We start from the raw sequence: 10393 nt of genomic DNA, 5'->3' as shown, positions 1-10393 counted from the left end.
GGTCGGCAAACCCGGAAGTAAGTAACTTCCGGGATCGCCGAAGGATCCACCCGCCCGCCCGCATTTCTTACCCGGTTTTGACGAGTTCTGCGCTTCCACGCATGCGCAGAACGCATACAGCGCCTGCGCGATCCTCCAGGAGCAGCTGGAGCATCGCACAGGCGCTAGTACGCATACATGCACTGCGCGCGTGCACAAGGACGCCGGCGGCCCCGTTCCAACCGAACCGGTTGGAACGGGGCGAGAAACCCACCCCTGGTATATATATTGCCATTAGATGCAGTGGAAATAAACAGCTGACCCCTAGGGGTCACGCCCCCGTCCCACCCTAAATCTTTCATCTCTGTTTCTACTCTACCTCCTTGCAATGACCCTGTAGCCTTCAACATTGTGATCGCAGGCAGAAATTCAGCCGGGAGAGCTTTGGACATTGGCCAAATGAAGGCGCCAAGGATTGTGAAGCAATTCGAAGGCATTTGGGTTCCAGCTGCTCTACCCCGTTCCTGCCTCACCGTTGGACTGGATATAGTTGGCGTGACCTTGACGTCCTCCTTTCCCAAGGGAATGTCCCAGCCTGCCCACCCCACCCCGGGTTCGAGTCTGCCACCCGTTGCCTCGTCTCATCTGCCTTGTTCCTGAAGACTTTGCATCTTCAAAATCTGGAAGAGGATTCTCTGGACGTCTTCATCCATGTGGCCCTGTGAGGAGCAGAAAGGGGAGGGGGGGAGAGAGAGAGAAAAGACGAGAGCATGAACATCTGGAGATGTTCCTCAGCATCTAACCAGCCATTTTGGCTGGGATAGGATGCGGTGGCTCAGTGGCTAAGATGCTACAAAGGTCAGCAGTTTGAATCCCTAGCGCCGGGTGACGGAGTGAGCTCCCGTGAATTGTCCCAGCTTCTGCCAACCTGGCAGTTCGAAAGCACTTAAAAAATGCAAGTAGAAAAATAGGAACCACCTTTGGTGGGAAGGGAACAGAGTTCTGTGCGCCTTCGGCATTTAGTCATGCCGGCCACATGACCACGGAGACGTCTTCGGACAGCGCTGGCTCTTCGGCTTTGAAACGGAGATGAGCACCGCCCCCTAGAGTCGGGAACGACTAGCACATGTGTGCGAGGGGAACCTTTACCTTCTGGCTGGTAGGGAGACTTTGCCTTTTTCCCTAAAGGGGACAGAGATCCAACAAGAGATCTGTAATCTCACTATTCAAGGAGATTGTTTGTGCTCGAGGGAATCCCGACAAGATCAGCGGTCAAGAACATATACAGATACGTGATCATAACGATAGACTAAATGAGGCACGTGGTTCTCCCGCCTCCTCCTGTAGAGGGCGCTTTTTTAAGAGGCTTTTTTAAACAGTTAAGCACTAAGCAGAGTCATCCACTGTGACTCTGGCAGCAACTATCTCAGCCTTTTTCATTTTAATTTTTCTTTTCATGACAGTGATGAGGCTCTGCCTCCCCTGACTGCACGTCACTGGTCCCTGCGGCTAGGCCCACCCAATCGCGGCGGGCGGGCGGCTGCACAGGAGGCAGGTGTGTACACGCACGAGCCCAGCCCATGCCATTCCTGCAGGTACATATCGTGCGCACAGGAGGAAGACACGTGCGCATGCCAGGATGGGGTGGGATGGCCTGCTGGGATGGCATGGGCCGGGATTGCGTGCATGCGCGGCTGATGGGATGAGACGTACTGGGTTGAAGCGACAGGGGCGGGCTCCTTACTGTTTCTACAACGGCCCTGCTTGCCGACATGTCGAGCCGAGGTGGCGCAGTGGTTAAATGCAGCACTGCAGGTGACTTCAGCTGACTGCAGTTCTGCAGTTCGGCTGTTCAAATCTCACCGGCTCAAGGTTGACTCAGCCTTCCATCCTTCCGAGGTGGGTAAAATGAGGACCCGGATTGTTGTTGGGGGCAATATGCTGACTCTGTAAACCGCTTAGAGAGGGCTGAAAGCCCTATGAAGCGGTATATAAGTCTAACTGCAATTGCTATATTGCTATGTCAGCTATGTGTGCGGGGGGGGGGGAGGTGTCCAGCAGCAGGGCCTCCACACCTGGCCCTTCCGGAAGCTTCTATCACGGCAGGCGTGCCAGCACACAGGCCCAGCCCAGATTATCCCGGCAGGCGCACATGGGGTTGCTGGGATGGTGGGCCTTGCACGCACATGTGGCCGACCCCTGTGCCCGCCGACTTCTTTCCCCCACCCCGCCTCCACCAACCCATCGAGGACAACAAGAATGCTGATCTCTAATAAGGGAATAATTAAAAATCGGTATATATATGTAGTGACTATTTAGAATATTTTGTTGAAAAATGAAGGAATAAGATTTCTGTTTGAATGTATGATGTACAAGGACAATAATGAACATAAGCATACCCGATAGTCGATTGGTGGAATTATGCATAATTGAAAATAGTGACATACAAATATAAATGGTAATTTTTTTTTCACATTGGGATTTGTGATTATATAATGGTATACTGCTATCAAATAGACAATCAAGAATGTAAGGGAAACCCACTGGTGTGGGCAGGTATTGTTCAAGATTATTACTTGTATTAATATTTTTAAATAATAATTACAGTCAAATGAAAATGGATATATAATAATGCTTAAGTTAATATGAGTTATGTTTGTTGACCGTGGAGGATCTGTAATCGATTGATACATTTTCTACAGATGTAAAGAAAGATGCTGTACTTGTTTCAATTAAAATTAAAAAAACATTTATTATTAAAAAAAAAAAAGAATGTAAGGGAATTATGATTTATTGGGAAAAAACAATAATACTAATTGTAATTGAACATATACTGTACAATGAAAGTGAGGTGTTTAGTTATACTAGATGAAAAATCTGTGATGGTAAATGCTTATTCGAGAATATGGACGTAAAAACATTTGTAACCAAACGACATGCTGTATGTGATGATGGTTTTTTTTGTCTTTTTTTTTCTGTTTTTTATTGTTGTGTGTGTGTGTGTTGTCTGTTTGATAAAAATAAAAATTTATATATATATTAAAAAAAAGAATGCTGATCTGGCCTGCAAAGAAATCAAGTTGGACACCCCTGGTTTCACTTCTTTTCAATCGTTTTTTGCAATTGTTGTTTTGCGCCGGGCTGAAGAATTCTGGCAGTCGAACTCCGCCAGAATATCTTTAAAGTTGCCAAGGTTGAGAAACGTGGTTCAAAAGGACTGCAGAAAAAAAAACATTTATTTTTTTTCCTTTCCATACATTTAACTCTGGCTGGACAGATAAGAAATTTGGTCCAGGAAAGACTTCAGGACTCAGTGGGGGAATTGAACTAGGAATGCGCTACGTTGCTCAGAGACACGGAGGCTGACCACTTAGACATCGGCCTGCATAGTTTATTCCTAAAGTGGCTCTAGGAAAGAGTCAGCATGAATTGAAGGTAGTCCTCAACTTACGACAGTTCATTTAGTGACAAAACTTGCTATGGCGCTGAAAAAAAAGTGACTTATAGCCAGCTTTCACACTTACGACGGTCGCAGCATCCCAGGGTCACGGGATCTCCTTTTGCGACCTCCTGACAAGCAAAGGCAATGGGGGAAGCCAGATTTGCTTAACAACCGGGTGACTTAACAACTGCAGTGATTCACTTAAGACATGTGGCGAGAAAAATTGTAACATGGGACAAAACTCACTTAACAAACTTCTTACCTACCAGCATAAACGGGTTTGTAACTTAAGGACTATCTACATGCCCCAGCACGAAGGGTAATTCATTCCTGATGCAAAGTTTTATTGCTTAAACAGGACTGTTAAGCTAACTTGGACATGTTTGTTATTAGGGATGGGCAGCTATTCAGCTTCAAAGCCAAAAGCAGCTTTGGAACAAGCGTCTGTGTGTGTGTGTTTGTGTGTGTGTGTGTGTATGCCAGGGGTGGGTTCCTGCCAGTTCTAACCTCTTCTATAGAAGAGGTTCCACAAATCTACCGTGCTGTTTAGAACCGGTTCCAGCTCCCTCTCCCCGCCCGTCCGCACATCATCAAGATGAAGAGCGAGAGGAGGAATTCTGGAAGTTGAAGTCCACAAGTCTTAAAGCTGTCAAGTTTGAACACCCCTGGGGTTTTTTCTAAAGGGTTAGGGGTGCAAGAGTCTTGTAACTGGACAGCTTTAAGACTTGCGTGCTTCAAATGCCAGAGTTCCTGAGCCAACATGACTGGCGGAGGAATTCTGGGAGTTGAAGTCCACAAGTCTTAAAGCTGTCAACTTTGAACACCCCTGGGGTTTTTTCTAAGGGTTAGGGGTGCAAGAGTCTTGTAACTGGACAGCTTTAAGACTTGTGTGCTTCAAATGCCAGAGTTCCTGAGCCAACATGACTGGCGGAGGAATTCTGGGAGTTGAAGTCCACAAGTCTTAAAGCTGTCAACTTTGAACACCCCTGGGGTTTTTTCTAAGGGTTAGGGGTGCAAGGGTCTTGTAACTTGACAGTTTTAAGACTTGCATGCTTCAATGCTAGAGTTCCTGAGCCAACATGACTGGAGGAGGAATTCTGGGAGTTGAAGTCCACAAGTCTTAAAGCTGTCAAGTTTGAACATCCCTGGGTTTTTTTCCTAAAGGGTTAGGGGTGCAAGGGTCCTGTAACTTGACAGCTTTAAGACTTGCGTGCTTCAAATGTCAGAGTTTCTGAGCCAACATTTTGATTGCTAAGCAAGAGCGTTGTTAAGTGAGTTTCACCACACTTTACAAGTTGGCCATGCCCACCCAGTCACATGGCCAGCAAGCCACTCCCACAAAGCAGGCCACACTTACAGAAGAGGTTCTAAAAAATTTTGAAACCCACCACTGGTGTACGAACACACATATCCACGCAAATGCACACAGACCCCTCCCCCCAAATAGAGGACAGGACAACAAACAAACTCTCTTTAAAACTAATCAAAAAGACAAGCAATCTGAAATGAAGGAGAAACTTCCTAACCATGAGGACACTTAACCAGTGGAACAGCTTGCTACCAGACGTTGTGCGTGCTCCATCGCTAGATGTTTTTTAAGAAGAGCCTAGACTGTAGACCAGGGTGTCAAGCTTGATTTCATTGAGGGCTGCATCAGGATTGTGTTTGATCTTGGGAGGGGGGCGGGGGGGCATGGCCAACTTGACGTCACTCGTGTCGGGGGGCCCTGTGGTAGCCCGAGGGCTCTGCCAGTGAAAACAGGCTTCCAAACTCTGTTTATGGCTGCGACCACCTCCTGCAACTCCATGCCAGTGAAAACGGAGCTTGGGAATGCTGTCTGCGACCAGCTTGACGTCACTCGTGTCGGGGGGGGGGCTATGGTGGCCCGAGTGCTCTGCCAGTGAAAACAGGCTCCCGAGCTCTGTTTACGGCTGCGACAGCCTCCTGCAACCGTCTGCCAATGAAAATGGAGCTCAGGAGTGCTGTATGCAGCCCTCCTGAGCTCCGTTTTCTCTGGCAGAGGCATTGCAGGCCGGTCCTTTGTCGTTTCCAGGGCGACCCCGTGGGCCAGATCTAAGCAACCCATGGGCTGGATCCGAGGCCCGGCCCTTGAGTTTCACACACCTGGTCTAGACAGTCACTTTATCTGAAGTGGTATAGGTTCTCCTGCGTGAGCAGGGGGCTGGATTAGAAGACCTCTATTCTAGATGTCCAGGCAACCTCTGTGCGGACGCTCACATTCACTTTCAGACCCACTAACTGGGTCCTTGTGCTATGTCCCAACACTCAAACGGCAGCTCAGTCCTCTACCCCCCCTCCTCTCAACTTTGAGAACTTCAGCAAACATATTCCAGATTCTTCTTCTTTTCCCACCCTCCTATGAAATATTTCTAACTCACCAGTGGTGGGTTTCAAATTTTTTTCGAACCTACTGTGTGGGTGTGGCCTCCTTTGAGGGAATGGCTTGCAGGCCAGGTGACCTGATGGGAGCGGCTTGCCGACGATGTGTTTTTTTTTTCTCTCTCTCTCTCTTTCCTTCCTTTTGTCTCTCTGTCCCTTTTTCCTTTTTTTCTTTCATCTCTCTCTCAGTTTTTCTTTCTTTTTTTCTATTTCTTTCTTCCTTTCTTTCTCCTCCTCCTTCTCTTTCTCTTTCTCCCTAGGGAGTGGGCGGCATACAAATGTCAATAAAACACTCTCTCTCTCTCTCTCTCTCTCTCTCTCTCTCTCTCTCTCTCTCTGTGTGTGTGTGTGTGTGTGTGTGTGTGTGTGTGTGTGTCAATGATGGGTTTCAAAAATCTTTGGAACCTCTTCTGTAGGTGAGACCTGCTTTCTGGTGGAACATCTTCTAACCGGTTCAGAAGATTTGACGAACCGGTTCTACCGAACTGGTGCGAACTGGTAGGAACCCACCTCTGTAACTCACTGTCAGCAACTAAAAAGACCCGGGCCAACTCACCTGTATAGCATAAAGCATAAACTCACCTGTATAGCATAAAGAAGGTGTCCTCTGTACAAAGAGATGATATTATTATGACGTCGCTCGGACTCCTAGTACAGAAAGGGAATTAAAAGGAATTAAATCATTTAAAATAACCGAAATGGCTCAGCTAAGACTATTTCAGGTGGGATTCACTGCAATTGCAAACATCTCCAAAAATTTTTTCCCTTGTCTGAGGAGAGCTTTCCTGCTGAACAGCCCTCACTCTGAATTTACCAGGTGAGTTTATTCGGTTATTAATGGGATTCCCAATTAGCTATTCTCCATCCTATTAAGACTCTAGGGTTTTTAAATTTCCTTACAGGACATTGTTCTTACAGGATACAGTTCTACAGAGGAATCATTGAGTCTGTCATCTGCACCTCTAGAACTGTCTGGTTTGGTTCTGCAACCCAACAGGACAGACACAGACTTCAGAGGATAATTTAGATCTGCCAAAAAAACAATTACTTTCAACCTGCCTTCCATTGAGAACCTGCACACTGCACGAGTCAAGAAGAGGGCCGTGAAAATATGTACAGACCCCTCGCATCCTGCACATAAATTGTTTCGACTCCTACCCTCAAAACGACGCTATAGGGCACTGCACACCAAGACAAGTAGACACAAGAACAATTTTTCCCCAAACGCCATCACTCTGCTAAACAAATAATTCCCTCCCCACTGTCAAACCATTCACTAAGTCTGCACTAGTATTAGTCTTCTTATTGTTCCTATCACTCATCTCCTCCCACTTATGAATGCAGGACTGTTAACTTTGTGGCTTGTATCCTTATGATTTATATTGATATGGATTTTTTTCCTGATTGCTTATTTGTACCCCGTGACTATCATTAAGTGCTGTATGATTCTTGACGAATGCATCTTGTCTTTTTAATGTACAGTGAGAGCATCTGCACCAAAGACAAGTTCCTTGTGTGTCCAATCACACTTGGCCAATAAAGAATTCTATTCTATTCTATTATTATATTATATTCTTCTACTCTACCCTACTCTACTCTACTCTATTATTCTATTCTATTCTTCTACTCTATTCTACTCAACTCTATTCTATTCTACTCTACTCTAAATCTAATCTACTCTTTTACTCTACACTACTCTACTCTTCTATTCTATTCTACTCTACTCTATTATTCTATTCTATTCTATTCTACTCTATTCTACTCTATTCTATTCTACTCTATTCTACTCTTTTACTCTACACTACTCTACTCTTCTCTTCTACTCTATTATTCTACTCTATTCTATTCTACTCTAATCTACTCTTCTACTCTACACTACTATTCTATTCTATTCTATTCTATTCTATTCTATTCTATTGGGTTTTTCAGAGGCGTTTACCTAACCATCACAACTTCAAGAGTTGGTCCTGTCTCATCTAATTGGTTCCATCTCATGCGAACGTCTTCCTTTTATTCAAGCAAGGTATAGTCCTGGCCAAGGGTTTTTGGTTGGTTGATTACTGTACATGCCATCAAGCTGTTAAAAGAGCTAGGCAACTACATGGTTATATCTCCATCTCATCTGGAAGTGTGATTTTGACAGAATAATAGTTGGAAGGGACCTTGGAGGTCTTCTAGTCCCACCCCCTACCCACACAGGAGACCTTACACTATTCGAGAGAAATGGTTGTCAAATATCTTCTTAAAAACCTCCAGTACTGAAGGATTCACAGCATCTGGAGACAAGTCGTTCCACTGATTAATTGTTTCCACTGTCGGGAAATTTCGCCTTAATTCCAGGTTGCTTCTCCCCTTGATTAGTTTCCATCCACTGTTTCTCGTCCTGCCTGCTGGTACTTTGGAGAATAGGCGGGCCCCTCTTCTTTGTGACAACCCCTTAGATATGGGAGCACTGCTCCCATGTCTCTCCTGGCCCTTCTTTTCTCTAGATTAGTCATACCCAATCCCTTCAACTGTTCTTCCTATGTTTTAGTCTCCTCTGCGCTCTTTCTAGAGTGTCAACTTCTTGTTTGTATCACGGCAACCAAAACGGATGTAAGAGCTATGGTAGCTAGAATGCAACATGGCAGGCTGACTCTGCTCACTGCCAGCAGTTCGATCCTGGCCAGTTCAAGGTTGACTTAGCTTTTCCCTCCTTCCAAAGTCAATAAAATGAGGACCCAGAATGTTGTGGGGGGCAAGAGGCTGACTCTGTAAACCACTTAGAGAGGGCTGTAAAAGCATTATGAAGCGGTATACAAGTCTAAGTGCTATTCCAAATGTGGTCTTACCAATACATGACTCCCTTTTTGTCTTCCGAGGAACACCTGACCCATCTGAAGTGGAAGGAATCAAACAGTTGAGCTTGATGGACCTTCCTAAAACAACCCTTCGGGTCTCTACTTAATTCTCCCCTCCTTGCTTCGTAAGATACTCACAATCAACTGCTGCTCCAGATCTTTAATTCTCCTTTGGAAGGTAGCTACCTCCAGCTCGCTCTCTGCCTTGGGTGAGAAGATCCCTTTAAGGGAAGCACCGCTGGACAGCTCCGAAAGATCCTTCAGAGCTTCTTTCAGTTTGAAGACCTCTTTGGAGAGCTCTGTGATCTGCCAAGGAAAGAAGGGAAACAGTGACACCAAGGCAAGCAGCATTTTTCACACCCAGTAAGCCACACACATCTGGATTCTTCTGCTTGATCTCTCTGGCAGTGGGCAGAGATATACAGTGTGTGTGTGTGTGTGTGTGCGCGCGTGTGTATATATGTATGTATGTATGTATATGTGTGTATACACACACACACACACACACACACACACACACACACACACACATATATATATATATATATATTTAGAGTCCCAACCCCCGGTAAGCCCCAACTATGGAAGGAAGCTAACTGCTTCCATCATCTGTCAATCGGCTCGTCACAAGAGTCCATCACAACAGAAACCCAATATTTTTACTGTTGCCTTTGTTATATTTGTGTTTTCTATTTGTGCTGATAAATAAATGAAGGGAGACTAGTATAGATCTATTTCAAGCTATTTAGCTCTCATCAGCTAGCCATACCCTTACTGGGATTTGAACCTGTGCTATATTGCATCTTAGGCAAACGTCTTAATGGCTTAATGGCTAAGACATTTGCCTAAGATGCAATATAGCACAGGTTCGATTCCCAGTAAGGGTATGGCTAGCTGATGAGAGCTAAATAGCTTGAAATAGATCTATACTAGTCTCCCTTTATTTTTTTATCAGCACAAATAAAACACACACACACACACAGATAGAGATAGAGATAGAGATAGATAGAGATAGAGATATAGATATAGATAGAGATAGAGATAGAGATATAGATGATATAGATATAGATATAGATGATAGAGATAGAGATAGAGATTAGTGTGGTTGTATCGTGATTGATAGATTGGTGCTGATAGGTGCTGACTGTGTGTCTGTTGTTTTGTGTTGTAACGGCCTGGGTGGTGGGTGGGGCTTGTTTGTTGATTAGGGCTGGTTTCCAGATGTCTGGTAGGTGGGAGGTATCGTCACGTTTATCCATGTTGTGGGGGTGTTTCTCTATTTCGATAGCTTCCATAATTATTCTCTTGTTGAAGTGTTCAGTTTTGGAGCTTAACCTGGTTCCTTCAAAACTGAATAAACAACATGAATAAATGTGATGATACCTCCCGCCTACCAGACATCTGGAAACCAGCCCTAGTCAACAAACGAGCCCCACCCACCACCCAGGCCGTTACAACACAAAACAACAATGGACTCACAGCCAGCACCAATCAGCACCAATCTACCAATCATGATACAGCCACACAGCCAATCATTCCACTTATTGAAACAAAACCAGCACTCCACACCCACCCACCCAGATTTATAGAAAGACGGCAGCTCTGACCACGCTTTAAGCCCAAAACCCAGCCTGAAGATGGCAAGTGAGACTTCGCCGAAACGTTGCCAAGACAATCTCAATCTTACATGGGAAAAGACCCGAATATACACATACATACATACATCACACAC

General features: G+C 45.3%; 2 protein-coding genes across 2 annotated transcripts in view; one reads left to right on the top strand and one right to left on the bottom strand.

Annotated features, from left to right (window-relative positions):
• Window positions 1-200: 200 nt before the first annotated feature.
• LOC116523250 (ankyrin repeat domain-containing protein 24-like) lies at window positions 201-9012 on the bottom strand. The gene is made up of 3 exons (XM_032238341.1): window positions 8800-9012; window positions 6404-6469; window positions 201-698 (listed from the first exon to the last, which is right to left on the bottom strand). The coding sequence occupies exons 1-3, from the start codon at window positions 9010-9012 to the stop codon at window positions 621-623; spliced, it is 357 nt and encodes a 118-aa protein (XP_032094232.1). The 3' UTR covers window positions 201-620.
• Window positions 9013-9735: 723 nt separating this feature from the next.
• Window positions 9736-10393, top strand: part of ANKRD24 (ankyrin repeat domain 24) — a gene marked incomplete at its 3' end in the record, with an annotated part of 10897 nt that continues 10239 nt past the window's right edge. The window contains exon 1 of the mRNA XM_032238342.1: window positions 9736-9760. Within this exon, the coding sequence (XP_032094233.1) occupies window positions 9736-9760 (25 nt within the window). The remainder of the gene's footprint in view (window positions 9761-10393) is intronic.

The sequence above is a fragment of the Thamnophis elegans genome, unplaced genomic scaffold (genome assembly GCF_009769535.1).
Source record: "Thamnophis elegans isolate rThaEle1 unplaced genomic scaffold, rThaEle1.pri scaffold_126_arrow_ctg1, whole genome shotgun sequence".
NCBI lineage: Eukaryota > Metazoa > Chordata > Lepidosauria > Squamata > Colubridae > Thamnophis > Thamnophis elegans.
Note: the sequence above shows the minus strand (reverse complement) of the source record. Positions and strands in the feature narration are given on the sequence as shown.

Bases quoted from the DNA above. Each gene is read 5' to 3' on its own strand.
- LOC116523250 (XM_032238341.1), bottom strand. From the start codon at position 9,012: ATGCTGCTTGCCTTGGTGTCACTGTTTCCCTTCTTTCCTTGGCAGATC. The intron at 6,470-8,799 runs GTGAGTATCTTA...TTTCTGTACTAG, and splicing joins ATCTGGAGCAGCAGTTGATT to GAGTCCGAGCGACGTCATAA. The intron at 699-6,403 runs GTGAGTTTATGC...TGCTCCTCACAG, and splicing joins ACCTTCTTTATGCTATACAG to GGCCACATGGATGAAGACGT.